This window comes from Strix aluco, chromosome 12 (genome assembly GCF_031877795.1).
Source record: "Strix aluco isolate bStrAlu1 chromosome 12, bStrAlu1.hap1, whole genome shotgun sequence".
Classification (NCBI taxonomy): domain Eukaryota; kingdom Metazoa; phylum Chordata; class Aves; order Strigiformes; family Strigidae; genus Strix; species Strix aluco.
The window spans coordinates 9,564,440-9,585,718 of NC_133942.1; the positions used below are offsets into that span (position 1 = coordinate 9,564,440).

The 21,279-nt window shown below is 37.5% G+C and overlaps 1 protein-coding gene across 11 annotated transcripts in view; it reads left to right on the plus strand.

Annotated features, from left to right (window-relative positions):
- OTUD7A (OTU deubiquitinase 7A) overlaps positions 1-21,279 on the plus strand; it is a 212,341-nt gene that overhangs the window by 151,068 nt on the left and 39,994 nt on the right. For 9 of the 11 annotated variants that reach the window (XM_074837295.1, XM_074837298.1, XM_074837304.1 and 6 more), the window contains 2 exons: positions 16,958-17,140; positions 20,195-20,413. In XM_074837295.1, coding sequence (XP_074693396.1) covers positions 16,958-17,140; positions 20,195-20,413 — 402 coding nt within the window. Of the gene's footprint in view, positions 1-13,918; positions 14,007-14,396; positions 14,480-15,133; positions 15,271-16,957; positions 17,141-18,336; positions 18,407-20,194; positions 20,414-21,279 lie in introns of those variants that run through there. The other 2 variants (XM_074837305.1, XM_074837306.1) reach the window with 2 other exon arrangements.

A 21,279-nucleotide genomic window follows, 5' to 3' on the forward strand; every position in this document is an offset into this window, starting at 1 on the left:
AAGGTATGTGGAGGCAGAAGGGTCTTAGCACTTAACAGCACATAGACCTACACTTTAGTAAGGTTATCTGTCTTACTGTTTGGGTTTTCTTGAGTATTGTGAAGAAACTTCCTTCCATTACAGTTTATTCTGATAATTCGGTAGATTTATAAACAGCCTATTTCTGCTATTAAAGAAACCTTCTGAAATTTGAGATTATAATGTAATATGTCATATGTGTTGTAATTTATTTGGTGATCTTTTTGTTAAACTGTGTACAGATATTTCAAAACTAAGGCCTTTTCCCAACTGTTCAGTATAACAGTGGTGATATTTGTGATTGGAGGTATTTTGTAAATGTACACAATTTGTGTTAAATAATAATTAAGCATAGCAAAGAATGTAAGATTTATAGTCGTGTAGAGTTATATAACTGGCATATTGTAAAGATAGATTATGAATAGTTTTCAAGCAGAGCTTTTGAAAGCACAAAATCATTTACCTTATTACTCTCACGCATCTATTAAAAATATATAATCATATGAATAATCAAAGTTTATTCCACTCTCTGATGTTCTGTGGATGCTTAGTTTAATGAGAGCTTAGAAAGACTTTGTAACTTTAAAGTGCGAATAGTATTCTCTCCCCTTTCTGCCTTCGGGATTTTTTTTTTCCTTGCTTTTGAACATCGTAATAACTGCATGCCCACTGCTAGGATGAGAACCCAAGGTAGCTGAGATCACGAGAAAAATCCTTTCATGGGGATTATGTACAGCTAACCGAAACAGCATCTTGTCTCTCTCAATTCAGGAGGCTCTCACCTACCCTTCTCTGTACTAGTATAAATTCTTTCTTGTGCCCACAGTGTGCCTGCATGCCTGAGCAATAGCTGAGTGAGCTATTTCTGGGCTGAATTCTCGAGATGATCTGTCTCCACATCAGAATCTGTCTTCCATCAGAAGCTGCAGTACTCTTTGTCCACTCTGTTAGTTGCTGGCAGTGTCTTGTGCATAGAACACTTCATGCTTGGTTTCGGTTGCTATTTCTTCTTGGTACCTTTCTGTACTTTTTATACTGAAGGGCTTTTTCTTCTTCCACTCAGTAGTCCCTGCTTTTGTTGTCTGAATGCTGTCCTGGACCACCCAGACAACTTCATTCTTTTCAGTTGAAAGAACAGCTTTCTACCAGCCCTGCCAAAATTCTTAGCCACTATTACGGCTGAATTACTAAAACAGGAAGCAAGTTCTTTCAGCTTGGTTATGATTACAAGACTTTGTAATGTTCATCCTTGTTGTTTAGGTCTACAGGGAGGACACTTGGTTGATAGGTATTTACACCTTCATCTCTAATCTTGCAGAGACTTCAAAGTAAAGACCCAGCTGGAATTACCTTTTGAGAGCCTGCACATCTACAGAGAAGTGTTCTCAAATTCATGGCATCTTCAAGACATCATAAATCCTGATGTTTTTATGTTAATAATTACGAGTCAACCAAAGAATGATGAGTATGTCCCTATGCAAAGAAAAGGACACCAAAAGCTATTTGCTGACTGTTCCAGATAATAAATAAAATCCTGGGTTAGGGAGAATATATGAGCACCACATATGTCAGCAAATTATTATAGAGTGCAGAGTGACTGTGACAGTTGCTTGGCTCTCTGAGTAGCATTTGATTCAGGGGACATGGAAACTGGATCTGACATTACACAGTGTGATGGTTCAGGATATGCTTGAAGCAGATCCCTTTGTGTCAAAAACATCTGCTCCAGACCTGCACACCTAAGATCTTGTCTCTATGCACTTTCATTCAGGAGGAAGAAAGACTGTAGAAGTAGTTTGTCTCTTTTCCAGAAAAACCCACAACAGATTTCCTCAATCAATCTGCCTGAAAACAAGAGCATTCCCATCACTGTAAATCTTACTCTAACAACCTTTCACATAATTCCTTGAGATAAAGGCTTCATTTTCAGCTAGCAGTATCCAGGAGCACAGTGTGAACCTCTATATCTTTTCCTAAGTTTAAAAACACTTTTAAAAATTACATTTAAATCTCACTTTGAATCTTGGGCACCATGACAAGATTATTACCAGTTCTTTTTCCCTGTATATTGTTCCAAAATATATTGGCCACTATTTTTAAAATTATGGTTGTTGGTATTATTATCCTGTCTTTCATGAGAAACTTATTAGCTATAGGAAACTAGATGGTTGAAAGAGAGTCAGATACTTTAGAAAAAGGATACAGTTTGGGGCATGGAGCAATACAGTTCATTCTGTATTATTGTAAAAGAGTTTTTCCATTAAATGGAAGCATTCTGTGTTTTTGTTATGTTAGCCTTATTTTTGAAAATAGGAGCTTCAGAAAAGCAGAATATTCTATTAGGGACCACTTGTATGTTTAAGGTTGTAGCAAAACTCCATATCAGAATGAGCTCATCTCTTCTACTTAATCTTCACTACCTGGGAGATCCGCTTCTGATGCCGTTTCGTTGTACAGGTCACCAACACCACTGTTTCAGGTGTCTCTGCTTTTGATACTCATTTTCCTTTCCTTCCGTTTTATTTTTCAGTGATTAACTGTGTAGCTCTTGACTGCTGAAAATATATACTCAACCTTTAATCTCATTCATAGATATGTTCCTCGTACATCAATATATATCAGTGAAAGTTCTGCTTAAAAGCTGGTAGTTGCATTCTTTGAAAATAATTGTGTTCAATATCGATTTTAATAGCCAGCATTTTCTCTTGATGTGTCTAGTGCAGCACAGGAATAATTTATGGGGCAATTTAATGTGGATGTATGAATGGATTAAAAAATAAGAATAAAAAGTATGTGAAAAATTTTATCATACTATCAGTTTTCCCCCTTGATGCCAGCTAAAAAAAATAGAAATCAGTGATCTGGGATCTTTTTACTTCCAATAAAGGCCAAGGGTTCTTGCCTTCTGCTGTTACATTTATGAAAACAAAAGCAACTGAAAATATTTTCATGGCTATCTGGTATAAAACTCTAATATTGGACTTCTATATTAAGATCCTTTTGAGATTGGAACTAGATGATCTTTAAGGTCCCTTCCAACACAAACCATTCTGTGATTCTATGCTTACAACTATTTTAAATTACTTTTAAATTAATATTCATAAATTTCAACTATGTATCATTAGCTCTGCCTATTCTATATTAGTGGTTTGTGCACATTCGCTAAACCATTTGTTTCTTAGAAATGTTATTTTCCATCTTCACTTTAATTTTTGGATGATTACTTACCAGGTCTTTCATCTGTTCCATTTCATTTCTCTTTGAGATATCGTTCAGCACTTTCTGAGGATTTTAAGTTGTTTATGTGCTCCCATGAACTGAAAGCAAACTTCTGTATGTGAGATTATGTAGAGTAGGTGTTACATTTCATGAAACTTCACTGGGTCTCCATTTAAAGATTATTTTTGTTTTGCATGTTTGCTAACCAGATTTTCAGATTCTGTGTTACCTTTTTCCTGGTCACTAATACATGTTCTTTCAAGTTTACTTACTTTTACTAATAAGCTGATTATGGGTGAAGGTACTATTTCCAATATATTTTTTAAACTGCTCCTTTACTGAAAAAGTTGGCATCCATATCTCTCAACCTTTGCTGGTCTTTAGCACTGTTTTTCTTTAAATTAAATCAGTTCTGATTTCTTTGAATTGGTGTACTATAGAACATCAAATGTCAAAAGAAGCTCAAAAAAACTCAGCAGTTTTTCATTCCACAAATGAACTGCATCCACAGAGTCAAGTCCAAGGGACGTAGGTACCTATTGTTTTGGCTGTGATTGAGAATTCTTGAGAAATCACTGGCTGGGACAGTTGTTTGTCTGTCGCCTTGTGGAAATGAAGACAGCATGAACCTCTACAGTTCTGCTGCAGAACCTGAAACTGTTACTTTGTTTGCTCTTTGTGACCTGACCTTTTGAATGCTGCATATGCCACTTACGCGTTGTTTTTAACTTCAGTTTTATGCTATGTGTTCAGTAAATGCTTTTCTGGAGATTTTCTGATTGTTCTAGGAAACATCTGTCATTATTGTTTTATTTGCTGATGTCAGTGCCTCAGTTTTCAAAAAAGTGAACAGGTCATAAATTTCCAAATTTAAAGTGCTGAAATGAAGTGAGTCTAAAATGAGCCTATTTCCAAACTTTCTTAGATAATTTGATTTTTCACTTTTAAACTAACCTATCAATTGCTATGCAAAAGAACTGAAAGAAGTGTAATGTGAATATAATCATAAATTATATACCAAACCCCAACCCCTTTTCCCTTACCTGTAATAGAAAAACTAGAGATATTTCAGACATGAGAACTACGTGAACATAGCAGAAGGTGGGGACACCTGAATGACAGGTTTAGTATTGCTTTTTGCCTTCCTTTTAATTTGATGGAATGAAAATGTGCTAAGTTAGGGCCATCTAGATGCTACAAGATTTCCATTAATTACCCAGAGATTTGGATTTCAACCTTCACTTAATTTTGAGGATAACAGGGGAAAAAAACCAAGCAAACACACAAAAAAAATCCTGATTTTACTTAAAGGCTAAAATAAAAGCCCACACTCAGGTGGTTAATATTGACAGAACAGTTTGACAATGAATGTGACCCAGCTGAAAGAAACAACGTTAGCAAAATAATTTGAAAAGCCACCCATGCTGGTAGGCATGTGTATCACTGCTTCGTACAGGATTAAATTAGGGTATGTATTAGATATGTGTCACAGGAAAACATGAAATCAGCTGCAAGACTCTCCAGGTGCCGTCTTTGTATATGCATGCCTGTTAATGGCAGCCAGACTGAAAGGCACCGTGAAGTCAGTGGAAAGACTTCTTTGCCTCACTAAGCTTTGGGGAAAGTTCTTAAGCATAAACAGATAGGTCTGCATGGTAGACAATTGATTTCCCTCAGCTGGTTTTGATCCCCAACTTCCTTGATATCCAGGAATGAGGAGGGCATGCCCCTTTTCCTTCTGGATGGTATAGACTGGCACCTTGAATCTCCCATGTGTAGAATAGCAGTAATGCTTGAGTTGTTAAGTATAACCTACTTAAAAGATGGCCTAAGGCAGAAAGAAGTCCGTTAAAGAAAATAGTTTAATCTTTAAAACAAGTTATGAAGTATTTGGTTTACACTGCCAGGGCTGTAGGTATGGATGATCTTGGAGATTACTACTAAATCAGTTAGAAAACAGCTTAGTTTTCAGGACGGAGCAGGTGTGCAGGCCATGACCACTTGAATATAGGGGGAAGGCATAGGATGAAATATTTTAAAATGCCAGCAGTATAGACAGCCATCAGAAACTGGAGGTTTTGTGAAATTCGCTGGCAATAATAATACTACAATAATAAAAATTAATATAAACATAAAAAATCCAAACTGCATAAAAAGTAATATATTTAACTGAAAAACTGTCCTTTTATTTGTATAAATGGTTTAATTTATTTATATAGATGGGGTAGTATTTCACCATTATATAAAAATAATTGCTGTCTATTTCCAGCTTTATATAGTGCTTAATTGAGGTATATGTAGTTCACCATTAATTCAGAAATCAGGAGATTGCCTTTCCAGTCATGAAATGTACGTGGTAAAGGAAACTGACCCCATGGAAAATGACGGAGATGCAGTAGATAGACATCTCTCAAAGAATAGTGTCTATAAGCAGAATTCGAAGAAAAGCATGTAATTAATGGAGAGGGAGAGAGAAATTTACAGTGCTGTCATGTGATTGAGTGTACAAAGCTAACTCCCCAAAAATAGTCTCTTATTCTCCTCTCCCTCAGACAGTTCCTTTTTTAGTTCTCTTGTGGAAGGCTTGGCAAAGGGAAGAGGAAGCTGAGCTGCTACCAATGTCTCGTTACACAGAGATCAAAATTGTAATTTCCAGCTGTCTGTTCAGCTTTGAGCAACTTTGCATTCTAGCAGAAAATGAGGCAAATGTTAACAAAATGTCCTTGTTACATTATTTGCCTTTGAGAACATGGACCAAAATTAAATCTTGTTCTAAAATCTATGGTCTAATTTTATCCTAGTTTTGCATATAAGTTTTTTCAGAAGGAATGGAGCTGGTCTTGAGTTCTTCTTGTCTTATGCCTGTTAATATTTGTTGATCTACTTCATGCCAAATAGGAAGAAGTGACAGCATTTAAACTGAACTTGTGGATTGTTTTTTTAGCAATTGGTTTGTAAGAACAGAATTCCTTACATGGGAAAGAAGCTGATGGTAGACTTTGTATCTTAACAGATTGTCAAGTTTGGGGGATTTGATTATATATATATATAAAAATTTAATCATTGTGCACTGGCCTAGTGGCACAAAATGAGGATCACTTTATGCCGTTCACAGCTAACGATCAATCAACAATCTTGAAAGACAAAAGCTGCTTATCATTTCTCCAAATGCCTTTCTAGCATAGTCACCTAAAGCTACTAGGTTTAATAAATAGCTTGTATCCAGTAAAAGATCTCCTAGAATTTATCAATACTACGAATAACTGAAGAAGTAAAAGAGCTTTTGCAGTTGAAGCTGGAATTACTAGTTAGTTAGCGGATAACTCTGCCTTGTGCCTGTAATGACAATTTTAAATACCTGGAGAGAGTCCTATGGAAAAAAAAAAAGTCTTGTGAAATTGTGAGGGTAAAATCTTCTAGTTCAGAACTGTTAATTGTAACTTCACCAGCACATAGAACTATAAACATAAGCTGCATTAAAAAGATTGAAGTTAGTCAGGTTCAGCCAAGACATTTAAATAAAGGCTCTTGCGAAGATTTGGACAAGATATTAGAATGATTGAACAATGTCACTAGTCATATAAAGGTAATAATATTCCCTTCTCGTCCTAAATAAAATTCAAGTTTTCAAGTAATTATTGGTGATTACGAATCCTCTCAACCAACAGCATCTCACAAAACAGCATCCTCCCAGATACAGAAGTACGCAGGGAGAATTCCTGTCCATGATGATTTACGTTAACCGTGCTCAGCTTTTAATTTCTGTTGTGGCAAATGTGAACGTTTCCATTTCCCAAATACACAGGGTATCAAGAGCACAGAAGTTAACTTCAAACCTAGGCAGGACAGTGTTGAGGTTGATAGGAAAAGGAAGCATTTCAAAGGCTTTCCTCTGTTTTGGGAGAGTTAAATCAGTTCACAACCTTCAGGCCTTTTTGAGTTGTTCTGTATAATTGAATACCCACGTAACCCAGGAACAAAAATTGTGCTTTTGCTGCAGTTGGCATAAGTTGGTCTATATTAGGCACATCCTTGTTCATGAGGAGCCCTTACTGTAGAATTCTTGGGGACCTGATAATTTCAAATGATTTAATCTAAGTGTAAAGCTACACAGAAGCATGAATCCCACATAGCAAGAGATTGATGCATTATGCATTGATTGATGCATTATGTCATAGATGCATTAGCCTGGAGTGTTACTTTGTTGGCTTCAAATTGAACTTACAGATGGCTTCGAATTGAATTTACAGGTCCATTTCATAGATTGTGTCTTGATATTCAGTGACTTCCTCAGGTTGGTTATTCTTCTCTACCTGAAAGTTAGCTTATTCTGCTCTCTGTTGATGTTGTCCCATAATGTCTGTATTCTGTTGGGTCAGATTGATGACTTGGGAGTCAAGATCATAACACTTGTACTAGATTTATGCTATGAAACATTGTGAGGACTTGTCTCGTTCAGACCTAACTGCAAAACTCTGTTTCTCATTTCGCTTAGCCTTGTAGCCAACACTTTCAGCTAAGAACTCTTCCCTGTGTTCTTGGAAGGAAGACATTGTGGTGTAGAGATTCATATTGTTTTACTTTTTAACATGCATAACTGCACAAAATCTAAGCTGAAAGATGGCACAGAACAAGGTAGATGGAGTAAGAGCCCTGCATTTTGTTTTTAGAAGTATGTTACACAGCGTGCCAAATACTGCATTTGTGTCTGGCTATTTGTAAACATCTCAGATTGTGCATCCTTACAGGTAGCTTTCACCCTCATAAGGAGAAGGACTACATGAAGCAAGTATTCCTGCCGAAAATTCCTGTGCCTGTTTAATTGATTTATTACTGATCCACAGTATAGTCTCATGTAAAATGCTGGTTCTGTTAAATGGGCTAAAAGGAGAGATGATGTGCCTCCCACACAACAGCTGATGCTTTATATTTGTGGGACAGCTGCTATGCCGAGAACACCTTTCTATACGCTGGCGTGGAGCATTTGAGCCACAGAAGCATGTTCTCTGTGGTAGACTTGAAGGAGTTATAATGATTGGGATGGTATTGAAAACAAAAGTTTTTGTGTGCCAGCAAGGCTTTTCCTGTTCTGTGGGCAGGGACGCTTTGTTGAATTTTTAATTTCTTTTTAATAGAGAGGGGTTTTTTTCTTGTGGATGCTTTGCATTAGCTTTAGTAATAGTGGCATTGTAATTTTTTTCCAATTTGCTAGTAAAAAATACAGTCAATGATAGTAAAATATTTAAGAAATGGTGACAAAAACCTTGAAAGTTACGTTGCTAGTACTGGTTCTTCAGTAGTCTTTCTCTTTTAAAAAAGTTTTCTAAATGGTATTGCATTCAAGTGTGTGTTTCACTAACAACAAAAACAGCATTAAATGTGAAGTAGGTGGGCAGATACAGTACCTCATTAGAGTGATTAAAAATTCCAAAGGGTGCGTCCTTTTTAGTTTTACTGCCATCTCACCAAAATACCTTTTTTTTCTTTCTTGCATTTGTCACATTGGAAACTGGCATGCTCTCTTCCTTTCAGTTTAGTTTCTTGTTCAGTTTTGTCATCTTTTTGTGTTTCTATAGACCTCATTTTTATTTTCTGAAATACATAATTCTGTAATCTTGTCCAAGTTGCTTTCTCTGTGACCTGTGTTGTGTTTTGGCTTATTTTTTTCCTTTATTGTTTTGTGAAAGTTTTACATTAATTCTTACTGGATATTTTTATTGCTTCTGCTTATTAGATACATGCACCAGCAGTTCATGGACTGTAAACACAGGCTGCATCATAATTTGTTTAATGCTGTCTAGCCTTCCCCTTCTGCATCCTTTTTCTTATATGTTTCTGGTCCTGTTTAGCTTTAGGCAGCATTTCCCGCCCATTTTAAAATTTCCTTTGCTGAAGTCCCGTGTATATGTTGTTGCTACAAGTTGGCCTTCATTGTCGTCCTTACTATTTAGATCTTTCCTAGTTCCCCATCTCAAATGGCATCCTTTTAGCATTTTGTTTGTCATTAAATCAAAAATTGCTGGTGACCTTTCAAATGTTCTTTTTAACATATTGGAGTAGGTGGATACTTGAAAGCTTGGCAGGGGGGAGTGTTTTATAGTTGCATGCTTGCTATTCCTACTAATTAGTGATAAATGTCCTCTAGTTTTATTATATCTCATTTAAGAAGTGAAAGACAATAGATTTATTAACTGTTACAACCCTACGAAGCTAAGCTGTTTTAGCCAAAACAATAAAAAGCAAAAAACCCAAAGACTAAATAATAACATGTCGCCCAGGTCTTGCTGACTGAATGTTATCTGCCTGAAAAAGTAAAATCTAGTATCGCTACAACAAACGTAGGCGCTTAACGGGTGCCTGATTTTTGCTATTAGAAAGTTCGAGTTGCGATCTGACAAACCATGTGCTTCCCGTTGGGCGAGCAAGGATTACTCATGTGCTGCAGATCATTAAGAAGTCACTTTCTCCTCACAGCACAATCAAGTTGAAGACTTGACTAGAGAAAGATTAGGTTAAAAAAAAGTTGGATCCTTATTCTCCAGAAAAACAAGGGTGAATGCAGCTGCTATGAAAACTACTGTAAAACCTGAGTGGTGCTAACTGTACTATCTTTATGAAGGGAGAGTGTATTTCTCATCTGAAAAATTTTACAGTATGTCTTGAAGCAAATGGTTTCAAGCAACAGTCCAAAGTCTCTAATGCTCCTCTGCTTTCAGATTTCAGCTTTCAAGCTGGTCAGTTTATTAAAATGTGGAGTGAGTTGGAAATATGTATATATTAAAAGAAAGAAATTGGGACTTTGTCAAGAGGTCACTCTGAAACTTCTCCACGAGAGCTTCCAACAGAGAACACTCTACAGTTGTATTGTTTTGGGTTTTTTTTAAAAGACTGTGTGATGTATTATTTTGTTTAAAATTCAACAAAGAGGTAATATTTTAAAATAATAACTGGGCAAACAAAACCTTGGCTGTCTGATAGTACAGCATTTCTGGTTCCACTCAGGAAAAAGTAATTATGTAAATACTTCACGTTTGTTATAGTGCTATACCATGTGTATGTACATAGCCCATGGATCCAGTGTGGTGGATGATGCAGCCTACATGCAGCTTGGGACAGAAACAGATATGCAAAAAACCAGCTACAGGAATATTTCTTGTCCTGTGAATTTTACTCTGGTTTGGTTTGACCTCTTCATTGGTATGCATGCAATTTCCTTGCTTCAGAGTCTGAGGAAAATAATCACAGTGCTTTATTCTAAAGTTCTGACTAACCTATTGGCTCAGTATGTTTAGTTTGTCCAGCTAATTCCCAGTCATGTCTGTGGGCTGGTTTCTTGCTAGTGTACTTCGAGAGGAAAACAGTAGTAGTCAAGGCTAAATATAAAAATTTAGGTCTCGGTTTTTGGTTTCTTTTATCACACGTTTTCTAAGGAGAGAATGGTGTCCACAACTTGAGAAGGGCAAGAAGGCAAGGTGGAGGGGCTGGGAAAGGTGAAGGAATGAGGTATCTTCTCTGATCACAATGTGGTCTGTCCTAATGAGGTCACCTCAACCTTCCCCTCCCTCAAAAGCTGGGTGTAATAGCAAACAGCTTTCCCCAGTGTTCACTAAAGATGTGATGCCCAAAGAGCAGTGTGCCAAGGTGGGAACGTGCTCTCTGTGGATCCTGCAGTAGTACTCTTGCATAGAGAATGCTCTTGATCACTGCCTCCTTTTCAACTTCTTTCTAGCCTGGGATTTGGAGTCCGGTGAACCTGCCACAGAAAGCCCTGGCACTGGACACTCGGTTCTCATCCCCTGCCCCTTTCTTCTACTGTTGGTGCTTTTATGTTGTCCATGGTTGAGGCGCCCTAGGGAAAGCTAGGCTTTTTGGATCCAGGACCAGGGCCTGGGAAAATTTTCTGTGTCTCAGCTTGGTCTCAGAGCATCAGATCATTGGGAAACCCACTTCTGAATGCTTCTTGGACTCTTCAAGTTCTCTAAATAGGGCAAAGTGTGGGACAGGGGGAGCAGTCCTCTCTGATGATCAGGAAAAACTGAATCATCTGGAATGATAATTCATTGTAGGAGCTCCATAGTAGGAGATCAGGTTTGAGGTGGTAAGGCAAAAATGGAGTAAGTGGCATCTTAAATTATATATTGTTTTATCTAAGTCTTTGTTTTTTCTTCAGGCTGACAATACTTCCTGTTGTTATTCAAGCAACTATTATTTAGGACAGAAAATTCATAGTATAACTGAATTTATTTTTTGATTTTGCTTTTATGTAGATGCTTGATGTCTCTGACACTATACAGATACTGCTGTCAGTAGCAGCCCTTAGTCAGAGTGCATCTTCCATTCCTTACTCAGCTGCACTTTTTTTGTTTTGTTGTTTTTCCTCCACACTAGGAACACTTGGTTTTAAAGCAGAGACCTTTTAGTCCTGTTAAATTTTACACCTGCTGACTCATATAGCATATGCAGCTGTTCTGGAAATAATTGTTCAGTAGGAGTATTCTTTCTGATGAGCTAGTGGATTCATTTGATTCCCGCATCCTGATCATGATTCACTACCTGTGTTTTCTAACCAGCTTTATGCTGCTCCAGCTTTTTGCTGACTTGTTCTCTGACCGTTAGAAACTCAAAGCCTTTCATGTAAACCCACTGTGTCAGTGCTGCTCTGGAGCAATTCAGTTGCTACTAACTGATGTGGTGCTGCTACCAGTGACGTCATCTGATGTGATTGTGTGTACTGAAATAACATTGTTAAGCCTGTGAAATACCTTTTTAAATACAATGATATGTCATATAAATAAAGAAATGAGCAGTCAGTGGACAGTAGGGTGCATCAGATAAGTAACAGTAAAAAAAAAAAAGCAGACAATCTGAAATATAGTCTTGTGTTGATTTTGTCTGTCAGATTGCAACAAAAAGTCTTACTTGACTTAATTTAGTTGATGAAACTGTGCAAAATATATGAATTACCTGTTGCTTCTCCTTCAGCCTTCTGATGGAGGGCATGTCCGTGCCTATGTCAGGTGTAACCTCTGTGGGATAGGAAAGATTGTTCCTTTCTGTTGAGAGCCTGTGCAGATGACAAAGAAAATAAAAAAGATATTACAGAGCAGGGACTTGTGTGAGAAGCAGGGGCTAGGAGATTTCAGAGAAGAACAGGGAACATACAAACAGAATTTAGATAACAGAAAGAATAAGTCTTTTCCTAGGGACCCAGAGGAACTGTATGCAGTCTGCTTCAAACCAGAAGGCTGCTGAAACTTGTTGGATAAGTAGCAAGACTGAAAGACTACTCCATGAAGCACTGGTGGAGATATAATTGATTTCAGTGTTATATGAATTTATTTTTGTTGTTGCTGACCCTGAGCATACCTCAGGTTTTTTTCTTCTTTCAAAACTTAGTTTAGAAATTCAAAAGCTTTTGGTATGCAAAGTTTAAAGGAGGAGAGCTAGGCAGAGTTAGCTCTGTTCATCTCCACAATCATAAGCCCCACTAGTTTCTTCAGTAACTTCCAGCTGAAACTTTCTCACCTGCCATGTCACACTGCTAGAAATCCTTGTTCAGAGCATCCACTCTGGACATCTCTGAATTTAATGACCTTTCTGATTTGTTCCCAGCTTGTGCATTGCTTCTGCTGTCTGTTTCTGTGCTCCAAATCACATCACACTTTTTATTAGATCTGCTTACCTATTTTTTTATTTTACACTGCATTAAATTTTTGTACTTATTTGTATTTCTTCACACAGTGTCATTTATAAATGCCTCTGTTTTTTTCCTTTCTTCCTTTCCCCTAATTCTCTTTGCTGCCTTCATTTTCCTCTGTTTTGACTTACGAATTTTCTTCTTTAATCCTCACAAACTGATGAATTCTCCTTTTTTATGGGCAATGGGAAGAACAAAAGGTCTGTCACTTGGATTTACTTGTGAAAATATAAACCAAAATGAGATGAAGGCATGGCAAAGGAGGCAAGTTTACATGTTTCCAGTACTGAGAGTAGCTGAAAACACTTATGCTAGTCAGTTAGGGTGGCTAACACTCAAAAACACTGTTTCATGGAGATGGAAGGGCACTTAATATGTTCTCTAATTTGGTAGAATTTTTTTCTTGCATTCTGATGCTTGGAGGCTCCAGCAAATTTGGGGAAAGTGAGTCCAATAATCATTTCCTGTGTTGGTTCTCTGAAGTTTAAGGCTTTGGTGCTGAATTGGTGCTTTTGTTAGGAAATGGTGACAACTCCAGGGAGATGGAGAGATTTGAAAATAAAATATTTCTATGTAAGATACATTTACATGTAGAAATTTTACTTTAGGTATGGTTTTAAGTCTGTATTGGACGTTCAGTTGCTACATTGTACCATGGAGTGTAACTCAAGAGTCACTATGAAATTTAGTTTAAAATTCAACGCACTGTGAGCCTAGTTTCTGAAGGCTGACTGTAATTTTTATGGTAGAGCTTTTATATGATTGCGTTTGGCCTAAAACTAAGGACAGCGAGATTTCTGTTAGTCTACTGATTTTCTGCTTTCCTGTTACATATGTTAAAGCCCCTTCACACAGCGGCCACTTATAGCACGTGCACGGTGATTTTTGTTAGATTTCAGAACTTAAACATGAAAATCTTGAGCAGGTGACCTGTAAGGAATGCCTTGACACTAGAGGAATGCTCTCTGTGTTCCATTAATACAGGACTGTTACTCCAGGATCTGTACTGAATAAACCCAGGTTGCTGCTCAGAGTCATGTAGTGCTGGACTTGTAGCATTGCCAATACTTGGGTAATACTGTTTGTTTAAACCTACATTTCCTAGAATTATATTTATTGTCACTTTCCCTTTTTAAAAAAAGGTTTCACTTTATTGTCCTCATGGATGAGAAGATGTAGAAAACATCTTGTAAGTGCCTCCTAAAAACAGGACTAAAGCAAAGCAAGCTGTACTCCAAACTTTGATATGTGATCATGTCAATCTTGGAAACACAATGGTGATTCTTGGCTGTTTGGGTTGGGCAACTTGATTCAGACAATATATATAGTTAGAGCAGAACCCTGACAGGATTATAGCCATTGAATCTACATGGGATTTTTAGAAAAAAAGTGCTGGCAATAACTCAAGTGCTTGTTCTAGGATCTCTGACAATTTTCACTGAATTTACATTTTGTCCTACAGGCTTTCTAATAGAAGATTACAGCATAACATATATAATGATTCCATATCACTGACATGGTGGATGTATATAACATTCCTGCTTGGTAATACTAATTCTCCTTTCCCAATTTTGTTTAGTACATCAAAACTGAGAGACTTTAGCTCAACCCTGTAGGTAATAGCTGCTTGTGCAGGTTTTTTCCTACTTCAGTTAGGTTTTTATATTTCACAGAAGAAGTAAAAGACTCTTTTATCTGCATAAAACTGCTTTGTACTATTTTCAGCTTATTCTCCTTTGTGTAAGCAAATAAATTATTTTTAACTGCTACTCAAGTAATGTAGCTTCTCAAAGTACATAAAGTGACAACCTTTTATGATGTAATAAATCATGTATTAGTCAGAATCAGGTTACTTTTGAATTCCCAGAAAAAGTGCTCATGGAATGCTGTGAAAGTCTCATCTAATTAGTGGGGTCTTTTTTCTTGCTATTAAATATTTGTAATTTTCCAGTTAAAGTCAAGCACTTGGAGAATGCTAGGATGTCTATGTATTTTAATATAGCAGGACTGTTTTGAAAATAATATACAAACATCTTAACTTTTTTTTCATTATTATTTTTTGAGAGTGACAAGTACCATTTCACCACCTGTACTAAACAGATGTCTTTATGTCTAGATATTAGCTTGCATTCTGTTATCGTTGATCATAGCAATATGATGAAGTGAGAGCTTGAAAGCAAATCTTTTCTGTGTTGGCAGGTTCCGTGAGCAGCTCACACAGACATGGAACCACACTGAATCCTCTCACCGCATGTTTTGTTACAAAACACTGTGCTATATTATCTGCTTTCTGAAAGACTTTTAAAATCTCTGAGAGAGCAAGTCCTCTCTGATGTGTAAGATAAAGGGACCTGAAATATTTTGCATTCTCGCTGCTCTGCGAATAGAAAGATAAGAAAGTTTCTCATTCTTTTGTGCTATAACAGTCATGTCTTTCCATCATTGCTGCTAATTATTATTTATTATTAATACAACTGTACAGATGTGAATTATTACTGCCTCTCATTATTATATGTTAAATTCTGCGGGATTTAGTGTTCTTCTTAAATTGCCAGTTTCTGGAACCATTTGGTCGGAATCTGAGCAAGGGAAGTCCTGGTGTTGATTGCCTTGTATGATAAAATGTCTGGATTTGTAGGTGAGAGGAGAGCAGTGGATACCTTTTTACCTCAACGTTAGCAGGTTTTGACACTGTTTCCCACAGTATTGCTATATTCAAGTTAAGATTTTACAGTTTGGATGGGTGGACAACTAGATGGGCAAATAACTGTTTTGATGGTCAAGCTCAGGGGGTGGTGGTTAATGGACAGCGTTCTAGCTGGAAGCTGGTAACAAATGCTGTACCTCAGGGGTCTATACCCGTTTAAAGTCTTTATCAGTGAGCCAATAGCAAGTTTGCAGATGACACCACTGGGGGGACCAGTTGATGTCTTCAAGGGCAGAACTGCCCTTCAGGGAAACCTAGGCAGAGCGAGGGAACTGACCAGGAGGAACCTAATAAAATTGAACAAGGATGAACACTGGAGTTCTGCCCCTGGAAAGGAAGAACCCCCAGCAGTGATATAGGCTGGGGGGCAGCTTGGCAGAAAAAGACCTGGAGGTCTTGGTAGCCAGCAAGCTGCACATGAACCAGCTGTGTGCCCTGACAGCTACAAAGGCCAACAATATGCTGAGTTATATCAACAGAACCGTAGCCCATGGATTGAGGGAAGTGATTCATACTTCTCTACTCAGCACTTCTTAGAAATTTATAATAGAATGTATAATTTTGCCCCTCACCCCCAGTCCAAGGAAGACATCTATAAATTGGACTGAGCTCAGGGGTAAGCCACAAAGGTTGTTGGGGGTGGAGCACAAGTCCTGTGAGGAGACACTGAGGGAGTGGCGCTTGTTCAGGCTGGAAATGGGGAGGCTTTGAGGGGATCTAACAGCAGCCTTCCAGTGCTAGTAAGAAGGTCATCAAGGAGTTGGAGCCAGGCTCTTCACAGTGGTGTGTGGCAGGAGAACAAGGGGCAGTGGGTATAAGTTGAAACAAGAGAGGTTCACAGTGGATATAGGTCTCATGAAGATAGTCAAATGTGGGAACAGTTTGCCCAGAGAGGTTGTACAGTCTCTATCCTTGGTGTTTTAAAAACCAGACTGAATAAAGCCCTGAGCAATCTAGTCTGATCTTATAGCTGACCCCGCTTTGAGCAGGAGGTTGGACAAGAACTTTCCTGAGGTCTTCTCCAATTATGATGTAAAGAAAACTAAAATATAAATTTTAAAAGAGAAATAAAAAGATTTCTATCTTTGTCCATTTGCTGTGTACTTTTAAGATGTTTATCAGCTGTGCATTTTTGTTGAGGGAGGAGTGGTTGTAAAAATGTTTTATCCAAAGATCCTCTGTTTCCTTGCTGATGCTTTAAGTGACAGTGATTTGTCTGTTTAAGTTTATATTTTAAGTGCATATGAAGATGATTTCCAGGTTATCAATCTGGTCACGTACAGATGTGAGCAGAATGTCCTTTTGCTATTTGGCAGGCAAAAATTGGGACTTGACAGCAGCTTTGAATGACTATGAGCAGCTCCGGCAGGTACACACCGCCAACCTGCCACAGGTGTTCAATGAGGGCAAATACTACAAGCAGCAGGAGCCAGAGCAGCCTCCCCAGGTGACGAAGGCTGAGCGGCCCTGCCTGCAAAGGCAGGATGACATTGCTCAAGGTAAGAGCTCTTCTCCAGGGTTTTTGTGGACAAGCAGCTATCTAGCTTGTCTGCTTGCAAGTTGTGCTTGTCTGCAAGGAGTTGGAAGTCATTTGCCATCAGCCTGTGAACAGTGTCATTGTGATGGGATTCACAGAGCTGCTGCTGGACCCTACGTTTCATGTATTTCAGTTGACATGAGTTTTGCCTCAGTTCTGCAAGTTGCTTTTTTAATGTGAGATTAAAGTACAAAAATATGTTGTCCCCAAGCACTCCTGTGGTATATATAAAAGGAATTAATTAGAGGGTGTCACAACTATTGTATGTAGTTTTCTATGCTTATTGAGACCAAAAAAAAGTTAAAAAAATCCATAATTCAATCTTTGCATTCTTATTCACCATATGTGATTAGGGTTTATGAAATCTATTAATAACTTTCAGCTTTAAAATTTTGTTCTTTTATGGTTCCACAGAAGAATGGGTGACCTCCTATCCCCTGCCAAATAGAAATTGAAACCTTAAGAAAAATGAGTCAACTACTTCTAGCAGATAATTTCCAGTACAGGATGATAAGCATTAGAATTTACTTTTTTGTCTGCAGACCTCTTATAGGTTTTATTTCAGATGTCTATCTGTCTCAGACTGTTGGAATGCCTTTTTTTTTTTTAATATTAATTTATCAAGTAACTGTAGTTTGCACCAAAATGTATCTACAGGTCTGACAGCTTGTCATGTAGGGAGGTAATAGAACTAGCTTGGTGATGGCTTTCCATGTAATCGTTAAAGGAACAGAAAGTCTTCCCTTCTCTTGCTGGCTCTTCCCTCCTATTAAACAGGAAATGGCATCAGTACTTAGGAGTGTCAGTAAAGCTTTTTTAAAGTTGGTAACTTCTATTGGTAAAAAAGGAACTGTAGTGCTTCTCGTGACTCCTTAAAAGCACTGAGTACAAATAAATGGAGGAAGAGTAGCACACTGTAGTTGATAAAACTGTGTCCCTTCATCCTCATAAGGATATAGCTCACTCTAAAATTCCATGTTATTAAACTGCCCAGTTTACACTGAAATGGCCATTTGATATTTTAGTGGGTGTAAGCCTGGCTTTAAATGTCTGCACTGACAGTAACTTTCCTACCAATTCAATGCATAACTGATGACTTCATGATCAGAGCGCCATCTCTGACTGAAATGTGAAACTGGAGTGAGGAGGATGTTCAGGGAGGAGCACAGAAAGGAAAGGAGGGTCCTGTTATGGACCAAGTACTTGGAGTGGAGGATGCAGCCAACAGGTGAGGGCTGGACTGTGGTGGGAAGGGGAGATGGAGTGGTACCAAGGGGTTGTCAAACAGAGATGCTATCCTATACTTCAGTTCCCCTGTTTAAAAGTGATTTAACTGAGATGTACAGGGAGAAGAAAGAAATGGAAATGTAATCAAACCTTCTGACCCTCCCCCAAAAATACTGGGATATTTTAGGGAGTGCGATTTAACTCATAAAATTAGAACAACTTTGATCCATTAAAGAAACAAAGGTTCACAAACTGCAGGAAAAATATTTTTTTAATAAACTTTAGTCAGTTTGGGATGTTTTAAAAACACCATTAGCTTAAGGGATAAGTTGCATTTAAGTAAGTTTCTCTGTTAATTTCTGAAGGCACAGAAGTACAGGAGTATCTTTTATTTTAATATAGCATTGTACATGTTTGAGAGTTGATCACTAAAGGCTCATTTATGGTAGTATTTATGAAGCTACAGAAGTGAAGTTGCACCAAATAGTTCTTTACAAAAGCTTCCAGTAGGATAAAGTACCCATTTTCAAGGAAAATCAATGAAAATATTATCTAACTTAACATTATGTAAATCCTGCCAGGAAGCTTTCTGCATATTCAGAAGTGTAAGAAACTCCATAACCTGGTGTCAGCTCACTAATAAAACTCAGTAAAATGCCCAGGACACCTTCTAGTATTAATTTAAGATAATTCCCATTGTGGGGGATGGCTAGAGAGAGCACAACTCGGTAGAAGACCTGAGGTCAGTGCTTAAAGCACAGAAAGGCAGTGGTACTGTGGTTCTAAGGAATGCCACTTCTCAGATGCAGAAGGAGACTTTATGCTGAATGTTAAACTTCAGAGAGAGAAGACTAGTAACGTTTGATGAACATAAATTTTAAGCATCTACAAAATGTTCATTTCAGTTTTTAAAAATGTAAACACATGTACAGGGCAGAAACTAAACAGAGGGAAAGTTTCTCTATCAGTTTTGATTGAATGATTCACGATTTAAGCACTTGAGTATTTCTGTTACAATTTGCTGATACCAGAACTGATATAGTAAAGTGAAATGATATGATAGTAATATTTTGTCCCTTTCTTAACATTTTAATACTTATTTTGCTTTAATGATCCTTTACTGCTTCTTATATAGCAGTTGTTCATGAAGAAATTCAATAAATTATAAGATATTAGCTCATAGTTGTTTTGATAAAATCATGCATTCTTTTGTACCAGGCTTGTTAATTTCATCATTCTTTTTGAACTATATATTGTTTCTTGGATCAGGATTTTAAAAAACACATATGCATAAAAACTGAGTTTGTCTTAAATTCAGCATAATGATGTTAAAATTGCTTTCAGGTAGATTGTTTGGAGGTTAAAATAGTATGGCACATTCAATATGAAGTGATTGTGCAGTGATGGATTTTTTGGTTCACAAGAAGTCATCTTAAATTAAGAGTTCAAAACATTAATTGATTATCATCTGACTGCCAGTAAATGTTTCTTCCAGTGCATCTTTGGAAACTTAAGATACATTCAAAAACAATTTTACAGAAATACTTGTCTCATTACTTCTAGTGTTTATCTCTTTTGCTAGAAGGAGAGTGAAGTTCTTCGGACTTGCCATAGGGATCCATAGTAAGAACTAAGCAATCTTTTACCATGGGGAAATAACCCAAAAAAGGTGACCAAAAAGCAGGGGAATAAATTCATAAGTGAAATGAACAGGTATTCGCCAGACTTGGTATTGACTGGTCTTTTATGTAGTCTTACAGGCTATAATATCTCTTTGGTTTCTCTACAGAAAAGCGTCTTTCCAGAGGTATTTCTCATGCCAGCTCAGCCATAGTCTCCCTTGCTCGATCACATGTAGCAAATGAGTGCAGCAACGAACAGTTTCCTTTGGAGATGCCCATCTACACATTCCAACTACCAGACCTTAGCGTGTACAGTGAAGATTTCAGAAGCTTCATTGAACGTGACTTAATTGAGCAGGCAACAATGGTTGCTTTGGAGCAAGCAGGTGGGTAAATACTTCAGATGTCAGCAGCTGGGCAATCTTGACATTTTGGTTGACATTTGTAATCATGCTTCATTCTGGAGCTTGTGCATCCTGCATGGGAAATAAATGCCAGAGAGTGATCCTCTGTTTCTTTTAAAACATTATGGGGAAAACTGTCAAATTTACTTAATAAAACAAATTGAGGGAGGAAGGAAAGGAGGACTGATGGGGAAGTCATGCAGTAGAGAAGGATGTAAGTCTGGGTGGTTGGAGGGGGTTGGTACTTCCAGTTTTCATGAGAAGTTACATTGCAATGACTAAAAAAGGAAGTTCTGTTGCAGCTTGAGAAAATACCTTTTGCATGTGTATTTTATGTATTGAAAATTCATTTTAGTTCATGTTTATTAGTAGTTTGAAGTTTTAATTCAGTTTTGAAAGATATGGAGAAAGTGTTTAAAATTAGTATCAGTGCCTTATGAAATAGCAAGTGTATTAATGAACCGTGAAATGAACACATCTATATAGTGTGAAATGCCCAACTCTGGTGATATAAAGGAGTTCTAAAATCAGATTTCATGACTGCCTGTGGAATATTGAATAGCCAGTTGCTTTTCTCTGTTGATTGCTGTACTGGCTTGTGTAATGCTATGTATTCACCTTGAGAATTCATTCTTAAAACTCTGTGCATAGTCATACTGTGTGTGTTCAAACTGATTAACTGTTGCTTGTTACTGATCAGGGCACTGCATCGTAGTATTTAGGCAGGACCTCTGCTAATCAGGTGTCACACAATATTTACCATGTATTGTCATGTGCTCATTTTTTGGCTTTGGTGTTTGAAAAGCAAGACGTACTTATATAATAGCATCAAACAGAAAATACTTCAG